This window comes from Amblyomma mixtum, chromosome 7, assembly GCF_055824585.1.
Source record: "Amblyomma mixtum isolate Tamu chromosome 7, ASM5582458v1, whole genome shotgun sequence".
Lineage (NCBI taxonomy): Eukaryota > Metazoa > Arthropoda > Arachnida > Ixodida > Ixodidae > Amblyomma > Amblyomma mixtum.
The window spans coordinates 101,915,615-101,939,059 of NC_143018.1; the positions used below are offsets into that span (position 1 = coordinate 101,915,615).

Sequence of the window (23,445 nt, forward strand, 5' to 3'; positions counted from 1 at the left end):
CGAATTTCTCCTCCAAAGAAATTCCGCCGCCGCGGCCGGGATCGAACCCGCGTCTTTCGGGCCAGCAGCCGAGCACCATAGCCACTGAGCCACCGCGGCGGCCCTCATTAGTCTCTTACTTGGCAGTTAGTCCGTTGAGTTTGCACACGGCGCGCCTTTTTGGCAAGAAGAGTGTCGTGTGCAAATTTAGGGACTAAAGAGCCCTTTTGAGGACTAAAGTTGTCTTTACTCCCCCCTGAGCCGGTTTTTTTCTTAGAGTGTAGTTTTTCAGCGTTCTCCAGTTAATTACTTATTTTGCCTCCTAGGGAGAACATTTAACGCCATGAAATAAAGCTCGCGCTTGAACGTGAGCAGATTTCGTCATCCAAAATACAGCAATTTTCAAACAATGCGTACGTGGCAAATGAAGCAGGGAACGAATTTACACAGGACGAACTAGTTGGCTAGCTGGTTGCACATACCAAACGATTCTCGGTGCACAAGAAAGAGATGACACTGATAGAAAACGCAAAACAAACCACCGTCCTTAAACTAATTTATTTTCACGCAGTGCGCCTAGATATAGAATACAAGACAGCGCATAAGCGCACACAGGAAAAATCACAAGCATAAAAGCGATACGTCAGGCCCTTCTTTGATAGCGGCGATGAACAACGTGTGGCACGAGGCGACTTCACGAACTAAACACAAATACATTACTGCACACCGAGCGTGAATGGACAGCCTTGGAAGAAGCGTTATTGTGTCACTGTGCAAGAAAAATGACGCTACTTGTCAGTTAAGAGTAGTGAAGACGTGCTGACGCAATTTTTTTTATGCTTTGCGATTTCCGCAGCATCAACAATTTCCTTTGTGTTCATTTCTGCACTCCAGCGCAGAACTGTGGTCTGCCCAAACAAAGGCCTTTGTTCCTTGCACTGTTTGCAGTCACGGCAAGATACTATCGCGCTCAATATGAGTTGCAACGCGCGGTCATGGACCGGAGCTCGTTCCGTGGGGTGCCTCCTCCAAAGAGTCGCTCGGAATTCTGGGAGAAACTGCTGTTCCAGGAAACAACAGCAGCCCCGCTCAGGGAAAAGTTTCTGCCAGAATTCCGAGCGACTGTTTGGAGGAGGCACCCCACGGAACGAGCCCCGGTCGATGACCGCGCGTTGCAACTCATGTTGAGCGCGATAGTACGCTTAGGTGTCGAGAGCCAACCATGACGTTTTAGTTGAGCTCTTCGAGCCTCTCATTCAGACATCTGCCAGGCTGGCCTACGTATGCTCGTCCACAGGTCAAGGGAATTCGTGTTCGCATTTATGTTTGTGGTGTTTCCTGCTCGCGCTTATGCGCTCTATTGTATAAACCTAGGCACATTGCGTGAAATATATAAAAAAGTCTAGTTGAAGTACGGCGCTTTGTGGTATGTCTTGTGTCAGTCTTCAGTCTCTTTCTTGTGCGCCGGGAATCATTTTAAACGAAGTAGTGCATCTCATGTGACCGTGTCCCCTGCAGACCTCCTGGCAGCTGATGTGTGCTCTCCTGAGGCTGGGCGGGTGGCAAGGGCCCCTGGCTGTGGCCGCGTTCTGCGTGGCGGCGTGCGCCCTGGGCTGGGAGCAGGTTTGGATCAAGCAGTGGACGGACGCCGCGGTGACATCGCAGGCGACACACGCTCCTTGGGTGCAGGTGCTGCTGGGGCTGTGCCTTATCGACGGTAGGCGTTCCTGCCAACACTGCATGTTCTAATTCCTCTTTGGGGGGAAGAGGCGTTGCGCAACGACAAATGACCAACACAAAAGCTGATACTACCAGAGTGCCGCTTTACTTCAGCACATGCTAAGTACCTTTGAAGAGTTCACGGGCAAACCTTTCCTTTCTTGGGCGCCGCCATGTGGTGACGAGGAATGCTGGTAATCATCTCTATAACTGTAAACTTCTGAACCACGACACAAAAGCACAGAAAATCTCGAAAGCGATTCATGTTAACTTGTGAAGTGATTACCAAATTCTAATAGTAAGTTTTTTAACTATTACTGATGAGTGCCTGACTGAGATCAGAGATTTGTAGCGGGCCATTAGTAATAGCCATATTAGTTTTTACAATTTCGAAAATAGGACTACTCTCACCACTGTTGCTAAAAATATTTGGGCGTTTTCACTCACAATTCGAAAACGGCGTGCCTGGGAAGAGCGCAAAGCGACGTTTATCACATTGGGACACTCCTTGGCGCACGCACGCATTGGCAATCTCTGCCCCGCCCGTGCTGCGGAACTCCCCACTCCTCGCGACTTTCATGTCCGAGCGCAGGTAAGGCAGAGAATGGCACGTATCACGTGGATACAGTGAACTATATACACGTGCACCACGGAGCGACGAAATTCCTGTTGTCGAAATTATAAAAACTAACATGGCTACTTGTAATGACCGGCTACGAATCTAACAGCTGTCAGGCGTCTATCGATAACAGGTAAAAAGTTAACTATTACAGTTTCTTTAATCAATTTACTATTTAACAGGAACCACTTGTTTTCTGAGCTCTGCCAACGCTGGTATCACCATGCCGCGAAAAACGTCTCTTTACCTGAAAAAACGTAGTTTTAAAAATTTCTTACAGCGTTCCCTGAAACACCTGGTATATGTTTCATGTATCCTACATTTATCATGTGTTTCATCAGGGCGCCTATACAAGCTTATACAGCAACCCTAGTGCACCAGCTCCCCTTCCCCCAGCGCCGACGTGATACACTATCTCTTCCATTCCCCCATCGCTCTCGCCTCCCACTCTTGTCCCAAACGCGCTGGATCTGCCTGGGCCGCCTAGCTGGGGAACCCCAGCGACGACCTGTAGCGAGCCATGGCCGCGCTTGCCATTCATATCCTGGGTGTATAAATTAATACTGTCAATAAAAGTGTTTTCCGCCTACTCTCTCACATTTACTTATGCCTACTGCTGCTTCGTGCCCCCTGAGTGTGATCCATGTAAGTGTATTTTGATGCGTTAGGATTACTTACCTCACTTTCTCAAGATATTCGCTGTTCAGTGAGTCCGCCACCCTCGAGGAGGACATCGCCCACTACCCATCCGCCTTCGCCTACATCGGTCACTTCAATCAAAAATCGTTACCATCCCCTAACAATTCAAAACTACCCACCAGAAGCTTCGGCCGCCTACAACTTACAAACGGCCTTCACCCACTGCCCCTACTTTTGTACTCCCCCACCTTCATCGTTCAGAATCTAGCAGCCAGCCCCCACCAACCTACTGAAGCATAACCAAACACCCCGTGGCACCCTCCAGAAGGGTCCTTTCCCAACCCATCCACTGAATTGCAGCCTCCAGACACCCCCACCCGCAAGAAGCCCACGCAGCCCTGGCTAATAAAAGCGACAACGAAATAAAATTCAAACCGGCAAGGGGTGCTACTAACGCAGATTTGTCGCATCACCTTGTATAATCGCCGGGGCATTTTTTTTTACAAAGACATTTGTTTTCTCGCAGTTTCCTTCCGTGTTCTGGGCGCCGTACTGCTGGGCTTCACCGCGCGGCACCTGTCCGCTAGCGTGCACAGTCAGATGCTTAACGGCGTTCTGCGGAGTCCAGTGTCCTTCTTCGATGCGACACCCCGCGGACGAATCTTGAACCGCTTCACGACCGACATGGACTTAATGGACGCACGGATCTTCTTGGCCGGCAAGCAAACCGTGCAGAACACGCTGCTCACGCTGGCTAAGGTGGCCGTCATAGCTACGCAGTCTCCAGTAGTGGTCGCGGCGACTGCTGTCGTCATCATTCTTGGGGGCTTTGGGCTGGTAAGTGCACATTTTGCCCATCGGCATTGCAGACCACTGAAACAGGGTTCTCAACTTGAAGCTCCACTCTCCTAGCGCCAAATTTTCCACACAACGTGAATGAAGATTTTTTTGTTGCTGACGTAATGCATGACATATGGTAACTATACATTGGACAAGTGTCGTATACTCCTATTTGGATAGTTTACAGCAGCATTGCAATTTCTGTTTTCGAAATCAGGTGCTCAAACCGGCAGAACGCTGAGGGACCCCGGGCTTTGGTAGCAGGCTGTGCCACGAAAAGTCATTTTTGTTTTATTTAAATATTGTAGCCGGTTATTCTGCAGTCACTCAAGTGGATGTAGAAAGAAGACACCGTGCTGCTTCTGCGTTACTTATGGACACAAAATCTCGGCTAGCGCTGAGACAGTCATAGCAGACCTACTACCGGTCAACTGTGCTGTGTAAGGTTGTGCTCTAACGCACATTTCCATTTGCCTTGTGCGATGAAGACATTATTGTATGGCTTTTTACTTCTGTCTGAACTAATCTACTACGGTTTTTCGAAAGCTGCACTGTTTACGAAAATAAACAAACTTCACAAACTGCACACAAAGGCTTTCGCATGGTGTCCAGGACTTCTATTGATATCTATCGGCAACCTTCGATCCCTCATTTCATTAGGTTTAGTGGAGGATGCCTGCTTCTGTGCCGCAATATTCAGTTGCTGGTAACAAACAGTAACATTTTTACGCCGACAACTCTTAAACTCTGTTTCCCTGGATCTTGTGAGGGCCAACTGGCACCCGATGGAGTGCGAAGAGAGGAGGAGAAAGCGGCGCCGAAGAGAGAGGATGCTTGTGGCAAGGTCTGTAAGAGCATGATGCATAAATTGAGATAGCGGAGGGGAGGAGGGAAGGCACACCGCGTGGACAGGATGAAGGTGGCAATTCCTGAAGGAGAGCGGATCGCGGCTGGACAGGATAAGGACGTGTGCCGAGCAGCGTCTTGGATTGTTTTGGCTTTGAGGAGGAAAGGCACAGTACTGGAAGGCTTCACATCAATTTGAGCACCCTGGGGTCTTTTAACAGGAGCTTACGTTGTAAAAGACTGGCGCCTCACATTTTGTCTCGACCATTCACGTCGTGTTCCCAACCCTTATATGTGAACATACTGTTGTCATGAAAACCCGAATTTATAGAAGTTGCCAGCTATGAACGGGGTATGGGTGGTGTGAAGGCACAGTCCATTTTCAAGGTTTGCTCGCGCGTCTCTGTTAGGCCATTAGCCAAAAAATACCGCTCGGGAAAACTATGGTCTTCTGTCGTGTTCTTTCGAAATACTGGCTACAATTCTGCTGCAACACGTAGCGGGATAGGAGAGAGGGGTTTCGTCTTTAAGGTTCCGTATGCAAGTAGCTGTGTGATAAGGGACTAATTACTCCTAAGCATCCAGCCAAGCGCAGCCATCCGGCTACAAAGAAAAGCTATGGAGCTTCCGGAGACACTTTGTAGTTAACGAAAAATTGTTCCTGGTCCGGGGTTCGAAACCATGACCACCGCTTCACCTTTGTAGCAATACGGCTGCACTTCGGTGGATCGCAGTGAGTAATTATTACAAATCTACTCCGCCTTCAGGGATTCCCCTAAACCTTTCACCAAAAAGTAGCTGCCTCTGAGCTTTTGGCAGAGATACAGGGCTTTGAAAAGGTAGTTACGGTGTACCTAACTATGCATAGCCTCAACACCGAGGGCTTGCTTTTACCTTTACCACTTTCTAGAGCTCTTGAACATGCCCAGCGAAGCTCCCGCATAGCAGAGCCTATGCTGCCATCATAAGCTAACTGTCCTTGTGATTAAGTCTTACATAAACGCAACTAGAACTGAACCTTATACAGCAAGACCCGTCGTGCTTGGTCAGAAGGTACGTTTGATGTTGAGCTGCTGAGGACGTGAATTTTACGTCCTCGCAGTTGCACGTCCTGGAAGAGGGTGTGGACACACATTTGTATTAAAGGATTTTGAAGCATGGTCCAAATATACGATATTGAAATCAATTTACAGCTCTTTACTGCGGCTTTCCTGACATTCCAACTGTGCTTTCGAGACAAAGAAACTTCATGTTATTGCCGACGTACATCTTACTTGGTGTCCGCCAGCGGCACCGCCATAAAATCTGTGTTCTCGCCTTTCTTATTGCAGAACTTAACCGTGAAGGTGTCGTACAGGGCTACATTCGGGGACAGCCTCGCCATGTCCCGGGTCATGCAGCTTGTCACCGAGACCGTGCAGGCACTGAGCAGCCTACGGGCCTATGGAATGCTGGCGCAATTCCGGCAGCATTACTGCCGCCTGACAGATGCGACCATAAGTGCCTACAGCTTGTTCATCATTTGCTACCGCTTCACTCGGGCGATTGCATCGAGTGCTGCATTCGTGGTGGTCTTAAGCACACTGGTTGCAAACACCACGTTCGCCGGTGACGGAGGACCGAATCCCAGCAGCCTAGGTCTGGCTTTAAGCGCTGCCTGCTCGGTATGTGTTCCGACGGGCATTTGCGGCGTTTCCAGCTGTTGCATTAATTGCCACAATGAACTTCCTCACCATGCATAATGCACCACTTGACAGGCCGTACAAAGGCAACCATGATGAAATAGATCGGAGACAGAAGAATATTTGCTCCGCTTAACTACGATTCTAATCACAGCCATACGAATACTGATGCACCAATGTTCTCTCACTCTTACTAAAGACGAAATGCTGGATTAGTTGGTTGTACATGCTCCAATTCCTCTCAATGCACACAAACGACACTGACAGAAACAACCCAGAAGCGCTGCTTGTGGGGGTTTTCTGTCTGTCCATGTCTTTTGTGTGTGCTGGGAGGAATTGAAGCTCCTACTCTTCTTACGAAGGTTATTGGAGCCTACATTTCGACACTAGGGCTGATATTCAGTATTGAATTTTCTTTATTTACTTCTGCCTCTGTACTTATCCTTTCACAATGATATTTCAGCAACAGAGCCAGGGTTGGAAACGAATTGTTTCATGGTGTCTGCACTCATTTAATTTCAGCCGAGAAACAGTGAGGAAATTTTTTAGTAAACATTGTCACGCCGCTGGAACGTTAGGCGAGGCTGTATATCAAAGTCTTACTGGAGCAAAATTCAACTGCTAATTGTGTAACTTGTCCCACAGACAGAAAACAAGTCGGTGCCATCGCTAGCAGAAGGTGCACTCTGGAGTGGTTCGGTTTAGAATGGCCGTTGCTTTGTGTTGCGATTATTTGAAAGGGGAATGCGAACCTTCAATACGATGCGACTAAAACTATGAACGTTATCTCTAGCATCGCAGAAATCACCACAATGGGCACTGAAACGCCCCTCGACGTCCCCAGGATGTCCCATACGTCCCCAGGACGTTAAAGGGAGTTTCAGTGCCCATTGGGACCACCTTAAATCACAGTCGTTGCAAAGCATTCTCCAATTGGCTTTTGTAACCGCCCGTTTGTTTCCCGACCCTATGTTATACTTCACGGGCGGCCGTTGATGTAGGCCGGGGCCGACCACATCAAGTAAAGAAAACCGTAAGGAAGTCAAACAAAACAAAAGCTGTAAACTGCGACCCCTGGTTGCTACTGGCACAGCGATCAAAGTTTAAACCAACTGGCCGGAAGAAAGCTGAGCGAGAATATATTAACACATGTTTCATTTACTGTCAGTTTTAGTTTCAGGAGTGTCCTGATTATCCGACTGGGATGGAAGCACGCGCATTCGGTTTATCAGGTTCGATGGCGTCAATGTTGTAAGTTACGAACCTTGCAGGAAAAATCTAAATAAAAGTGCAGGACACAACACTCTTCCAAGTAAAGTACTCGGCACATCAGGCATGGGGCAGCATGATAGTTGCATTGATTTATGCCTTTGTAGTTCATAAATCTTGTCGTCAGACTTTATCTTGTCACCGACACGCGAGGGGCTTGTCGGAACTATGAGGTGGGATGGGCTCCCCCGCTTGCCTGGCGCATACTGGATTCTAGCTGCCGATACGAAGATCCAACTCCACGTAACCTGATTTGGGCCCCTGATAACCAGGGACTCCACGGAAACGAGCAGGCCGATAGGCCGCCCGCACACTCTCTCCCCGTGCTACCTCAGTGTCCTTGGAAGCCTACTCCTAATCAGACAATCTGGCCCTTACATTCAAACACATCACCGATTACTACAAGGAGGAGCACCGGCTCTACCCGGCCCCTTGTAAGGGACTGGATCGCGCTGACGAGCGCCTCCTGATCAAAATTCTCACAAACACTGTACTGTGCCCGGCGGTGCTTAAGCCTTTCAACACATCCTTGGATGGCGCGTGCCAGTTCTATGGGGAGGTGGCTAACACCTCCCACGTGGTTTCGGTGTGCCAATCAAACACATCTACCCTCTCCAATCCCACCAGAGAGTACTGGGAGGCGGCCCTGCTCGGCTGTCAGGACCTAAAGACCCAAAAGGCCTTGGTTCAACGGACGCGTGCGGTGCTGCTTGCCAATTGGGCCCAGAATAGGGGCTCCACCTAGTATTGTGAGGGGAAAGGGCCAATAGGACTCTGCCTCAATCACCCCTCTGTAAAAATTTTATAGAAGATAGATGTTTTTCACCACCATCACCAGCTGATTGCTGTCCACTCCAGGCATGGGACGCTCTCTCTGTCTCATCTCATTATCTGATATTCATTTTGGATGAGACCCGTTCTTAATGGAATTCTCGAAGTTTTCATCTAGAGAAGGCAACAATGTCGTCCCCCTACAAATTTTTCAGCACATGCTGAAAGTTACATGTGTTACGTTACGTGAAAGTTACGTTATGTGCTGAAAGTCCTCGTTACGTACTGCCTATACATTGGATACCGCCTAACTGAATCGAATACTGTCTTGAGCTAGAGCTGTGGTTTGGTCTTTTTGGTCTTGCTGCACGGCTACAGCTTGTTCCCTCTAGCCGGCCTGGTAATTCATAAAGACTATATGAAAAGGAATTTGCAAAGTTCTGTAAATTGTCTGACGCCCAAATAATGGCATTGAAATGCTTGATTGTTGACTCTTATTCTCTGTTTACTACGCTATTAAATCCCCATGTTGTTCAGATACTCTTGCGACCTAGTTCAATAATTATATCATAGCAGTTAAAAGTAAGGTGATTTGTCCCAAATTTATTGTGCCTTTTACGTCATCTGCAAAAAGGTAAGGATCTTATTAGCGCTCCCTTGTGTTTATGATGCATGTGTTGTTCAATTCATGCGCGGAATTATTATATTTGAAGATTTGGGGGTAAAAGTATGCAACACCCTTTAAGTTTAAAATCCCATAAGCATCAAGTGTCGTAAACCAATCGTTCTGTTGTCATGCTTTTGCGGCGTGCTTCTGCTAAAGAAAATAATTAACTATGAGCATTCGTTTTGTTGGGGGCATAAAGTTCGGTATTCCTGATTGTAGTTTTTTAAAAACAATCTTAAAACTACAGGCTGCAGCAAGTAAGTGAGAGATCGGTGATATTTCACATTTTTTCGTCCTTTATAACTGTTTTGTTTATCATATTGCCATCCCCATGCGGAACACTTCTTCCTCTGTCCCCACGTTCGGAGTAGAAACATTGCCTCATCGAAACAACTGTCCTTAATAACACAGAACAACGCTCAAGAAAGGCATCGCTGCCGGGGGTAGCTCTTGACAAAATTTTACCACTCAGAATTCAGTCCTCTACCTATGGTCACGTAAGCTGTACAGCGAATGGTAGACCGTAAATGAAGGTCGGCAAGGAACAAAGAACGGCATATGACGGTTCATGGAACAAGTTCAAGGTGTCGTTTCTCCGCCAGGAATATTCAGCCGTCTGCAGTAGCAGCCTACGCTTTCTTCAAAGCTCCTTCCATAACGGGAACAAGCTTTTTAACCCATATTTTGACAGTTTTACGAGGGTGAAGGAACCTATAATAATCAGGTTTCAACCCAAAGTAGGGAATACTGCACCGAGGTTGTAACCTGTCCTAATACATTTCCTGCGTCCTTCATTCTCTCTTAAGGAGCATAGCCCTTACCAGTGGGAACATGTTGTTATAAGAGAAAACTAGCTCAAAATCTACATTTTCGGCGGGGAAAACGCTGCACTATTCTATGTTTTACTGCCTAGTTGTATCTCCTAGATGGGCTTGCACATCTCGAGCAGATGTATTTGTTTGTCCTTGTGCAATGAGTTCTCTTATACTATTCTACACCCGCGCAGGTACCCCTGGGGCTTATGACACTTGGCGTCATGCTCTTTGGTGTACTACAGATGATCGTATCCTTCGAACGTTGCTTGGAATACACAGAACTCAGTCCTGAGGTAATAACATACTTTCTTGAGCCCAAAATAGAGCTATCGGAAATGTGCGCATTTCAAAGAACTGAAGAAGATTGCAAGGCAACAGTGGAAGAGAGAACCCTTTTTGTACTAGTGCAGCGTCATAAAACTTCGATAATCCTAGTTCGCCACTGCCATCTATATGGGTATGTTGATTTGGGGCTTTCATCGCAGGCGGTACAAAAGTGCAGACCTAAGAGAGAGATGAAATGAGTTCTGGATTAGTGCCTCTCCCAGTTTGGTAGAAGATGTAGTGCTAGCTAAAATGAAAGGCAGCGGTGACAACACCGTAAGGTTATGAAATGCAGAATTAAAAGCGAGAGCGAAAAAAATTACAAATAATTCATATTTATAACTGAGTGAAGAGGGTTGAGGTGCAGAATCCAGTCGATAATAAATGTCCAGCTTTTACAGAAGCGAAGGATCATAGTGTAGTGACGACTATTAAAATCCTTAGCAATCTTCGCCCGGGCAGTCCTTAGCTCGCTAGGATATCATGGCAGTGAGTACTTAATATAGGAGGTAAGGTAGCAGAGAAAGGGAGAGTTTTAATCACTCCTAGAATGTAAACATACCTTTAAAAGGAACTCCTGTGCAAGGAAGGGTCAAACCTGAGTAATCAGGTAGAATTAGCTGAATCTTTGCTGTAAGTGGAATCGTATGTCTTAAGCCCGGTTGTCTTGGAGAGGTTTCAGTGAGTAGAGAAGCGCACAGGAAGCGAAAAACAGCAAAGAAAAATCGGGAGCGAACAAAAGTCAGGTGCATGATTGGCTTCAAAAGTTTCCGGGATCTGCTTGTTTTCAGAAAAAAAAAATATTGAAGCGCTGCCTCACTACCCAGTCGCATGGTATTCTAACTCGTCGTCCGATCAGCTATGCTCCCTCATACCTTCTAACATTTCAAGCAGCTGTCATACATGAATGCATGAAAATATTTCTTGCTAAAATCCATATCTCATATATGATTTTTGTGCCGATAGTTCGTAATGAGAAGAAAAAACGGTAGTGCCATTAGGGACTTCAATGAAAAGATAAAGCGTGAATGTCATACGAGCAACTCAGAAAAAAAAGGGACTGAAGTAGAGTCAAAGCTGTTCTTATGAAGAACGGTGATGATATTGTTCAGGAAAGCATGATACCTTGTGTCTACACAGATTCACGACTTCAAGTGGATTCAAATTTAAAATAAACAATCCAAGTTAAAAAAGTAGATAAGCAAAATTGAGACATGAAAAACTTAAAAATTATTGCCCGATTTTCCTAGTGATTGTGCTATACAAAGTAAATACTGTCTTCATTGATACCAAAATCGCCAAGCACCTGTTGACAAAATTTATGTTCAAATCTCTCATTTTTCAGAAAGATGTTGCTGACACTTGGACAGAAGAAAAAAAGGCGGCCGTCGAAAAGTGCTTAGCCAACTGGCCCACCGAGGGCAAGGTGGAGTTCCAAAACTACTCGGCTTCGTACAGACCTGGCATCTTGCCTAACGTGCTCAACGACATCACATTCACAGTGAAGCCGCAGGAGAAAGTGAGAACCTTTTACGGCCGTTTACTTAGCATTATAATAATCTGTATAAAGTCTGGAAAAACCATGAAAACTGCAAACCACGAAAGTAAGCCGCGCTACAAGAATAGAGTGCGCTTGTCTTGTCCTATACCGAATAGTTTCCAGGAGCCTTAATTTTTTATTCTTATTTATGTATCACTGGACACTTCCACAAAGGGTAGTCATCGCAGAGTGCACTCGGCCTCTCAAATAATTCATGCAAAAAATCTCAAATCACGTTTCTAAGAGAGCATTGAATGATATGTTGAATGCACTGAAAGAACTGGTGGCAGTCCCATCTCCCACTCCACTCGCGCGCTGTGACAGAACACCCTCTGGCCTTCGCACTAGTAACGCATAGGCGGAAATGTAGGAAGAGACTTTTGTCTCAGTAGAATAAAGCTGATAATAAAAGGACACTGATAACAATTACACTACTGTTGGGAGTAGAATTCAGTAGATTAAGAACAGCTGCCTCAGTAGCTTAGTGTTTCCGTCGCTGGGCTCAGTGCTCAAGACCTAGGTTCGATCTCGGCCCTGGCGGTTGCAATTCGATTGAGGCGAAATGCTAGAGGCCCTATACTGTGCGAAGTCAGTGCACTTTTACGAACCCCAGGTGGTTGAAATTATCTGGAGCCCTCCAATACGATGTCCCTCATAGCCTCAGTCGCTTTCGATCGTGAATCCCCATAAACCAAACACATTAAGGTTTTGTGGATGTGGTGGATTTTCTTCGTCAACAAAGTAAGAATTTATTGCTAAAATAGTTGGAGTTGATGTCCGAATACTTTTGCTACCGGCAGTTTGTATACAATTTTACATTTGGGGGGGGGGGGGGATTAGAAAGTTTTCAAGAGCACATGCAGACTTACGCAAGCTGAACGCAATCAGTTCACAGTGCTTGCCCTGTATTTCACAGCCGGCGGTAGTTGTTCAGCGTATCCAAACAAAACTCAACGATAATTTCACGCATTTTGGCGTCATATGATTTTCAGAAAGGAGACCACTTTTGTCATGAAATCGACGCTTGTCGTTAGGCCTAGGAGTTGGAGAGTTGCAAAACAGTCTAAAAAGTATAGCCATCTTATCGCTGATACATTTTTTTTGTATGCAAATTTGGAAGCATCTAATGTCCAAGCCTCATTTATGGCCAGTAAAAACACTGAAAAGGCATTAAAACTATGTATTCACTGTGAAGCCAAGCGTCTTGAATCAGAGTGCATCGCAATGTTCGAAACGTTACCCCTGCGTACGCAGGACCTACGCACGCTCAACTCAGAAAGTAGGGTATGTAACGCGCGCGCAGGTTAAGGCCCGATTTGAATTAGCATTTGGCGCATTGGTACTACGGAGTACACTGCTTGTACCAAGGAACCATTGAACAATAAATTAATTTTGTAGATTGTTATGTAAGTTGCAAACTCTACATGTTACATTGAAACGCGATTTTGGTTTTCTGCGTAAATAACGTTAAATGTTTCGCGGAAGAAATTAGCGTTCGAACTTAATAATATGACAATGCGGCCTTCAGAATGTTACTTTAAAGTTCACGTCATGTAAACAATACATTAAGAATTTTACTCTTCTAACACTCGAATGATAACGAAAAAATCTCAGAACGAATACTTTCAAGCAATATGCGAGAGAAGTTTTCCCTAATTTTCCGTACTGTTCGTGTAGTTCAGCAAAGCAGAAAGTTGGGCTAGTTGGTAGCGATTCATCTAAAAACGGCGCATGGAAAAACACGCAAAACATAGGGAGAACCTTGTGCGACAGGTGTCGTGTATCGCATTCTCCTTAGCTGTGGCCGGATTTATGTGGGCCAGACGGGGAAATATGTGAATGAAAGGTTGCGCGAACACGCAGTTTCGGTAAGGACGGGTCATGGTTCGAACCTTCCCCTGCACTGCAAAAAAAGTAAGGATTGCGAGGGCAGCTGTCTGCTCAACTTGGGTGCGACAAGCATCATCGGGCGCGGTAGAAAAAGAGTGGATAGAGAGATATTGGAGGCCTCGAACATAATCACCGCAGGTGACGACTTGCGTGTCAGTTCCACTTCGGTGTTTTTGCTGGAAAAAGAGCGCAAGTTCCTCGGTATCTGTTAGCAGGAGTGGTAGCGCTTTCATTCAGGTTTCGCCTTTCGCATGTGCTGATTATGTGCTTCGGTCATCCCATGCGTTTAGGTTCTTGTCTTAATTCTTGTCTTACATATTTTCTAATTTTTTATCTTAGTTTAGTCCGTTTGTCTATTTTAAAGCAACGTCACGTTTTTATTTGGGTTTTTATCTTGTTGACCCGTGCTGAATTTCCTGGCGCATGCTTACCGAGTGAGAAGTGTTTTTCGACCAAACTTCAGTTGCTAGTGAGCTCTTGTCCTGTCTGTTCTCCCTGTGTTTTGCGTGTTTTTCTGCGCGCCGTTTTTAGATGTTTGTTAGTAAGTATGTTTTTCAACTATCAGAACCTCTGCAATTAAATATGGATGATTGTGCTTACCATATGTCACGTGCAGATGCCTGCAATTTTAAATAAAGACCCTGGCACGTCATCCATCCTGCACTATTACTAACGGCACTCTTAACGGCAGGCTATATAAGCGTGGAGACATGCTATGCGTTCGAAGGTAAGCTTTCGCATCGCATATGTTTGTATTACTGCATTGTAGTGCGTATAGCCATGTAGCTGCCCCTAACTACTCGTGAAATGTTGGTTAAAGTTGTGGCTGATCAGAATTCGCAATGTAATCTGGCTTAACTACGTTACCAATCTAGCAAAGTTTGCATACATTTCGCTTAAATGGTCAATTATTGTTATGAAAAGGTTATACCACTGTTATCTGGAACGTTTCAAAAATGTTGGAAATAAAGAAAAATTCCGAATATTGTATGAACTCTCGGCTACAAAAAAAAAGGAAGTGATGTTGTTCTAATGTTATCGGTGCACTGGGCATTCCTTTATTTAATTCTTCGTACTCTAGACCAACACGCTCTGCTCGCGCCGAGAAAACGTGAGTATCTAGGAATGGTGATGTATACCAGCAAAAATATTCCCGTTGACTGGACCTCAGTCTGGTCGTGAAAACGATCTGTGGCAGATATACCCGCCTTTGTTTTAGTCTTCCTTACATTTTAAAGCTTCGTTTCAGCTGAAATTTAAATATTCGGCCATCAGGAAGAGGTACTCGACACAGAATAACATCAATTTGCTTCAAAGTTCCCTTTAAATACTTATTACTCTCGCACTATCTGAAAACCATGAAACGTGCCACGTGACAGCCGACTGAGTAGCCTTGGTGCAGAGTGCAGGTTGCGCTTTTTCGGAACACTGTTCAACAGTTGTAGGCAATGGCAGGCACGAAGAATTTGGTTTTCTTCGTTGTGATGTATGTAATCATTCCGGTTGCGAGTTTTGGGTTCCCATGAATCTCTACAGTTTATACTCAATAAGGAATTAAGGCGTGCAGATATATAGACAGGCAATGTTCTTCATTCGTAATAAGGACATAGACAGGCAATGTTCTTCATTCGTAATAAGGACATTGAACGAGTACACAAGCGTGGTTACGAGCGCCTATCATCAATCACTTGAAGATTATAAATGATTAATTAAAAAATTGCCAACGAGTGACCGCCAAGGGTTCGCGCCATAAAACCTTTTCAATGGGTGTGTAGGGTTCACCGTATGAAAAACATGTTCGTCTTGCGGACACACTGCGGCAGGGCACATTGCGCCCATGAAAAGGAGGCTATAATCTTTTTACTTCCGCTAAAATAGTGCTCTAAGTCACAAAAATTTAAGCTTTACATTTAAGGCAGAGCCTCGCGCAACTTTCGTGCGCAGATTGGCGTCGTCGGTCGCACGGGCGCAGGCAAGTCTTCAATGGTGCTGGCCCTTTTGCGCATGCTCGATGCCTCTCAGGGGCGAATCGTCATCGACGGCGTTGAAATTTCTGAGGTACCGCTGCCGAAGCTGCGCAGAAGCATCACCGTCATCCCCCAGGTGAGAGCAAGTGTCGAGGGCGATGACAGCCGTGATGTGCACATTTTTACCTTCGTGCTCTGAGTGATTCTTTTCAGCAGAAGATTCCCAGAAAATCAGAACGGATGATGACAGAAGCCATAGCGAAAGAAACAGTGACATTTCTAAAATAGAATGTTGCACACCTTACAGCATGGTTAGAATTCTGTAAAGCGAGGTTCAGCGGTCCTGTAAGGTATATGCATCATTATCATCATCATCATCATCAGCCTGACTACGCCCACTGCAGGGTAAAGGCCTCTCCCATGTCTCTCCAATTCCTTCGCCAGTTGCGGCCACCATATTCCCGGAAACTTCTTAATCTCTTCCGCCCACCTAGCTTTCAGCCGCCCCCTGCTACGCTTGCCTTCTCTTGGAATCAATTCCGTTACCCTTAACGACAAGCGGTTATCTCATTTCTATGTTACGATTGATTGACGCAGGGCTTATGAGAGCGACTTCACATATATGTATCGTTTTACAGCTTTGTTTTTAGTTTCGCATGTACACATCATGTTCCTCGCCTAACCCTCTTTTCAATTCCGCCACTGGGGACGCGTGGCGCCACCACAGCTCAGCTTATCTTAGTAACCGCCAAACATGGAGCATGCCGCCGCAGCTGGACTGTGCCCCAGTTGCGGCGCTGGGGGCATCAGGCAGTGGCAGTCATGACGCTTCCATATCTAGAGGCGGGGAGGAGCATCACGGTGCTTTTTCCAGTGACTACCGCCAGCGGTTGGACTGCGCCGCGCCGCGGAGGCTATAAAAAGTGCTGCGCAGTGCCCCAGACACAATAAAGTAATGCGAAGGCGGATGGTAATGCATAACGGACGACTAGTGAACGAAGCGTCCGCGCGCTGGGTTCCGTTGGAAAGAAGATAATCTGAGAAACAATCATTAGCGGAGACAGAAGTGGTAATAGTGCTGCAGCAAGACCTACACAAAAAAGACTGACACAGGATATGCGCTAACTTCATCTGAGTTTATTTACTGCAAAGCCAGCAAATATATAGAAAAATTCAGGGAGCACTTTGACTGTCTAAAGTGGGTAGAGGCGGAAGCGTTTTCCGCACCACCTTCGCTGTTTCTGTGGCGCTGGTGGCGTCACATATAATTGAGTACTAATTACAAAGTGATGACAAATCACTAATTGATGGTTAATTACTTATTAATGCCTAAATACTAATTAACTGCTAGTTAATGACGCTTAAGCTTCGCCTTTAGGAGTGGAACGCGACAGCGCGTTGTAGCGCTGCCAGGGAGTCCACGGAACACCAGCACCCGTTCGACGCGATGCCTTGCCCTTTGAACGCAACGCTTTTTGAGGAAAGGAAATGGCGCAGTAATTCTCTGTCATCTCGGTGGACACCTGAACCGCACCGTAGAGGAAGGGAGGAAGTGGGAGTGAAAGAAGATAGATAAAGAGGAGCCGTAATGAAGAAAATGAAAATTGTGTTTGAGGAAAGGAAACTACGCAGTAACTGCCTCACAAAATTCAGGGGGGCACTTTTTTGACCTAAAGTGTGGTCACTGATGTGTGGTTAAGATGTTAAGCTTCGCCCCTAAGAGTGGAACGCGACAGCGTCTTGCAACACTGCCAAGGAGTCCATAGAACGCCATCGCCCATTCGGTTCTACGCCTCGCTCGTCGGTAAATTGGTTTTTGAGGAAATGAAACGTATCTGTCTCTCATTTGTCGGTGGACTCCTAAACCTCGCCGGAAGGGAATGGAGGAGGATGAGAGCGAGTGAAGACACCGTATTCACTAGACGCGCCTTTGTTCATTCCAAACCATCGAGCTGGCATGGCAGAGTGGATAGCGTGCTCGTCTCTCACGCCGAAGACCGGGGTTCGATTCCTGAGCTCGACCGATTTCTTAATCGGTTTTATTTACTTATATGGCCTGACTAGTAAAGCTAATTAGGCTAATTGGGTAATTAAGCAATTAACTAAGCTCAGACCCACTTGGAGCATCACTATACGATCCCTTCAATTGGTTGCATGGTTACTAGCCAAAGTACAATTGGCCCCGTTTGAAATTCGCGCACTGTGACGTCACGACCGTTTCCACCAATTGAAAAGCGTGACATTTTCTGTGGACAACTGCTGCTTACAACGATGAGACATTAAAGGCTTCCGCCTTAAAATTTGAGGCATGCGCAAAAACCGGTTATTGTGTGCATCTTGCTGTAGCGCTATTACCATTTCTGTCTCAAATAATGTACCATCTAGCCCAAATTAACATTCTTCTAAGTCATTACCGAGGCGGTGGTGGATAAGGCGTCTATAGCTCCGCCAGTATTATTTTGTTAAACTTATGAACGTCGCACATTTTCGTTTTGGAAAAGCACGACTTCTTCTGTGTTGTATTGCGGAGATACTCGCTCGCGTGCTTCATTAGAAGCGGAAGATTGCATGCTTGCCACCACTGCAATATTTTGGGCACCCTTTAGACCAACTCATTCTGGCTCGCAATAAACAGCTTTTTTTCTCTCTTATTGTGCGTCCATCACTCAGCTGGTGGTACACATGACTCCCAAATACTCGTTCCTGGAAAGCGTTCCGGTGAGGTTTTAATGCAGCATATTTTCAGGATCCAAGCCTCGTGAGGGGAACGTTGCGAGTAAACTTGGACCCTGGCAACTCATACTCAGACGAAAAAATATGGTGGGCCCTTGAGAAAGCACACCTTGCCGGCATTGTAAGGGATGATCCCAAGAAGCTGCTCCTGGAAACAAGCGATGGCGGCTGCAACCTAAGGCAAGTATTTCGCCCTTATTTGTTCAGGCGGGAGCGCAGTGCGACCGCTTTTATAGCGGAGAGCAGCGCGCACGGTTAAGATGTTCGAAGTATCTAGGTTATTGTGGGCACAGCTGAGAAGAAAATAAAATGGGAGAACAAAGAAATAGGAATAGGTAAACAGAAGCTCTATCCAAACCCTGTGTACCTGTCCAAACGTGCTATCAAGTGGTGTCTACTTCTTCAACTGCATAAACAACGTTAGTATGACCAGCTTTTGGTCATAGTACTGTATACGCATGCTAGCTCTTAGGTTTGTGAGAATAAGAATAATTAAGAACGCCTTAAAGTACCTCAACATGTACATTTCGGCCTGCATGCGCCTTTGTCAATGCATGCATATTGAAAAACAAATACAGTACAAAGTATACACGCTATTTTTTCGTTTGCTGAAAATAGTCGTGATTATTCTATCATTATTCAAGATAAAGCTAAAATACCTTTGCATGATACCTACACCATAAACAAGATACGTAATGCGCTCCTCAGATACCATATCCCGGAGGTAACAGGGAAGTTTATGGGCCAATTATGTCGCTTGTTTGTTGTCCCTCATATTGCGTTTTAAAGAAAAACTAGGCGACAAATACTTTCTGCGAATAGTCTTCTGGCTCATTTCGCGGTCAGACAAACAGTTCATCTGGAAAACAAGTGTCCTTATATGAGCCTTGACTGAGCACAAGTCCAGTCAAGAAAAAAAAAATATGTGATGAAAAAAGATTCATGCGAGTATTTTTACAAATACATTTTTACATTTTTTAATGTCTACGTCTTTGAAAAAATATGTGTATAAAAATTTCCTGCTGATTGGATAACATCCCGTTAGTTGAGGGACATTGAAACAAGGGACAATACATATTTATGTTATTCATTTAAGTTACCTAGAATGCTGTGCACAAAAAGAACCGCAGAGATGTGCTCTCGTAAGGCAGATGGGAGTTTGTCAATCGCTGTTATATATACCGCAATGTTTTCGCACAATTGTGCTGTATTTCCCGTTCGAAGAGAAGGCCAGTGTCTGTGGAACGGTAATTCGCCATTGGTCGAAACGGACTGTGACGTTACAACCCTCACCGGATACTCTGTAGCAGGTGAAAAATGAAGAACGCGATAACAGCAATGAGCGCACGCTAAGAAAGAAGGCCACGGTTGTGCCCTAAAGGCGCAAAGTCGCCCACAACATGAAAAGAATGGCAAGCCAGCATAGCGTCCGAGTGATTTTTCTCAGCACGACGAAGCTCGCCGGGTTATGCCCTAGGATCTGCAGTGAAGGATCCCGACGAAGTGTATGGAGAATAAAACATGTCCCAACTTTCATGATATGTGCCATGGGCGTAGTATACGAAATCCCGCTCAAGTGTGGCCGCCTGCGTGTTGGCCAGACAGGCCACTACGGGATAGAACGCGCAGGCGAATATGCGCGGTCAGTTCGGAACAGGGAAGGAGCAAATTTGCCGGCCCATCGCATTACATGCGAAGGTTCTGAGCTACGGCTCAAGAAGATTAAGATTCTAGGCAGTAGTGAAGAAAAAGCAGGCCATGAGCTTCTAGAACTGTACTACACAAATTTCAAGGGCGAGGAATGTATTAGTGACACATAAGTTATCCTGTGTAATGCTGAAAACGAAAAAACTTTCTGCGCGCATTAAGATGATTTGTGCCCGGGCTTGAGTAGCCCTCTATCTCTCTCTCGCATCCACCACTTTCTTTTTTTAGGCACATGTGCACACTGCGCGTACAAGGAGCATTGATCCGTATTAAAACAGTTCATAGTTGTTGTAGCCTTTGAAAGAATAACACATACCCACACTGGGGGATCGGCCAAGAATCGGCAGGTAAAGGTTGGCATTCACCTGTACATAGTAAAGGCAAAAGAAAAGCACACGGGAGAGCAAGAGCAACACCGGGGGGAGTCTACCACAAGGAGGGCAGGGAGTTTGCGCTCTTTCAGGCTTCATCGTCTTTCGTGTGTTCGTCGTTTAAGTATGCGCAACTTGTTCTTAAAAATAGCCGCAGTTCTCTCAGCGAATCATTTTTGGCGTTGACGGCAGAGATCACAAGGTGGACCAAAAGTTCAAAGGTACATACAAGGAAATAAATTATTGCGAGATAACATAACATTGTCAATTAGTGGGCAGTGGCGATCGAAATTGGGACTCCTGTGAAGAAAAGCGAGCGCGCTTCCTCGACGGCAGACACGTGTTCAACAGCGACTAAGGGAGGCAAATGTGCTGGTAGAGCACCGGATTTCATCAGTTATGATGGATGTACGGAGGTATCCTCGTGTCTGGCACCACGGAGCTGCGTGCGTGCCAGAGAGTGGGGTCCGAAGGTGAAAGCGTGCTGGGATCTCTCTTACTAGATGCCCTATTGCTTCAGATCGGACGCATGCCTCGCTTGCAACCTTTTCATATGTTTTTCCTTCGACATCGCGGCCGTCACGCCAACGCATGCTTTCCTTTTGTTCATGAAGCGTGGGTCAGCGGCAGCTGGTGTGCCTTGCCCGGGCCCTGCTTCGCGACACGCGGATCCTGCTACTGGACGAGGCCACTTCGCAGATGGACGGGGACACAGATCGCCTCATCCAGGCAGCACTCAGGGATGCCTTCGCTCAGTGCACGCTGTTCACCATCGCCCACCGCATCAACACAGTCCTCGACTACGACAGGTGAGATATGGACCTCCGATTTAAGGACCGGAGGCATGAGTCTTTGTCACCTGGTTTTGCCAGTTGCTGAGAAAGAGTTTAAGATCCAGTGCAGTCAAACTATGTCTTTTTTATATTGACGTCGGCAGCAATGCAAGCCTATAATTCTTGGGCATCAGTTTTAATTGTGAGGCAACTGTGAACTTTTGTAAGCTACTTTTATGGAATTAACAATGGTAACTGTCGAATCTTTTCATCGGTTCTTTCTTTTAAAGTTTACCCTTCACTCGCATCCAGTAGCTAAGGAGAAGTTAAGAAACTCAATGGGAAACTTGACTCTAGAAAAAAATTTATCTAAAAACTCCAAACCTCCCGAAAAGTGGCCTGCGAATGTATTGTCATAGTGGAATCTTAGAAAATGTGAAAAAATTGCGCTCATGAATGCGTTGAAAAATTCTGTTGTCTTCAATTTCTGAGTAAGGTTTAACAATGCGCAGTATAAGTATTTAATAATCGTTCATAATCGCACTCCACTAGACAGCTCATCGCTCTCTGCTGTTCCTGCCAAAACAACGAGAAAAGGAAAAAGCGTCCATTACTTCTGGGAAAGTTGGTTAATAGTACTAAACAAGACATCTCAGTTGATGCTTAAACAGGCTTACTTGCATCAATTTTGGGGCTGCAAGAATCGCACTTCGAACTCAATTCGCATCATCGCCAACAAAGGCAACATGAAAACTCATTCAGCGTGGCCAGTGATTTACAACATGTAGCTTTTAAAAATTTACTTTTGTATTTACTTAGGTTATTTTTTAATACTGATCATTTATGTGAATTTTGTAAAATGTATGGGAAACACATATAGCACTTTTCTCGAGGGAGTTTCAAGCACAAGGCTTGCTAAGGGAATAGCACAAGGCAATAATCATAAGGAAGGGAAAGGAAGGGAAAACTTTATTTACAGTAATGGTTCTTCTGCGGTTTGGGGGCTTCTTCAGAGACGTCTTGGTTCTACCCCCAGGAGCCTTCTCTGTCGAAGTCGTCCGCCTCTAATCAGTGGTCGGTTGCCCTCAGTCCAGGGCTCCGCTGGCCACTGCCGCCCGTTGAGCTCGCTGTACCAGACCTTGTTGGTCATCGCAGCGGTCGCTGGACAGCAGAGTCTCCCACTGCTCCGCACTCGGGTTTTGTATTTTGGGGACCACGTCTATGTTTTGGCAGGCCCATGTGATGTGGTATAGTGTAGGTTTTTCGTCGCACCAGGGACATTTGTTCGTGTATATCGTAGGGTGCATTTTGTTTAGTATATGTAGGTTTGGGAAAGAGCCTGTTTGTAATTGTCTCCAAGTGACAGCTTCCTCTCTGCTGAGAGATTTGTGCGGTGGGGGATATCGCATTCTTCTGCCTCTATAGTTTTGTAGTATGGCCGAGTATTCCCTGGGTGCTGGCGCGAGTTCCGCGGTCTCGTCGGAAGCTCGGAAAGTAATGTATCCTCGAGCTATCCTGTCGGCCTCTCGGTTCCCTGCAACCCCCGTGTGCCCCGGTACCCACACAATTTTGTGTAGGATCTTGTCGTTTTGTTCTTCCCGGTTTTTAATTCTGTCACTCGCTGCGAGAAGTATACGGAGCGCGTGACGACCTATCCTGCCATTCATGTAATTTCGGCAGGCTGTTTGAGAGTCCGTAAGTATTGTTAGTGACCGCCCGGTTCTATAGCCCTCCGCCACCGCTAGAGCAACGGCTACTTCCTCGGACTCTGCAGCTGTGCAGCCTCGGAGAGACGCGCTGGTCATTTCGCGTAAAGACGAATCGACCACCGCCGCTAAAGCGATTTTGGTATCTCCTCCTCTCCAAGACGCGTCTGTATTCACGGTCGTGGCTTGAGGAGCGTATGTTTTCTCGATGAATTCGGCCCTCGCTTCTCTTCTGCCTCGATGGAGGTTGGGATCCATGTTTTTTGGTATTGGCGCTACCTTGAGGGTCTTGCGAAGCTCGTCGGGGATCGTTGCCGTCCTCGACATTTCTCGCATCTGCTCGCGGTATCCGAGCCTCTGCAGGAGCGCTCTTCCTGTCGTTGTTTGCAACAGCCTTGAGTTTCATAAGAAAAAAAGCGAAAGAGCGGATATTTCGCTGCTATCGCTAAAGACGCCATGGTTATCTTAGGAAGAGCAAATTACTTATACGTCTAGTGCTATGATGCCATTTTTGATGCTAACACTGATTTGGTACTGGTATTAGCGGCAGCCGCGTATTATATTTTTCCAACAAAAATCACAAACTTT

General features: G+C 46.0%; 1 protein-coding gene across 1 annotated transcript in view; it reads left to right on the plus strand.

Moving 5' to 3' along the window:
* The window catches only part of LOC149337029 (ATP-binding cassette sub-family C member 3-like), a 93,409-nt gene that overhangs the window by 69,702 nt on the left and 262 nt on the right, over window positions 1-23,445 (plus strand). The window contains exons 18-25 of the mRNA XM_089554801.1: window positions 1,498-1,696; window positions 3,483-3,793; window positions 5,974-6,306; window positions 10,038-10,139; window positions 11,516-11,689; window positions 15,545-15,703; window positions 18,314-18,480; window positions 20,993-21,187. Coding sequence (XP_089410927.1) covers window positions 1,498-1,696; window positions 3,483-3,793; window positions 5,974-6,306; window positions 10,038-10,139; window positions 11,516-11,689; window positions 15,545-15,703; window positions 18,314-18,480; window positions 20,993-21,187 — 1,640 coding nt within the window. The remainder of the gene's footprint in view (window positions 1-1,497; window positions 1,697-3,482; window positions 3,794-5,973; window positions 6,307-10,037; window positions 10,140-11,515; window positions 11,690-15,544; window positions 15,704-18,313; window positions 18,481-20,992; window positions 21,188-23,445) is intronic.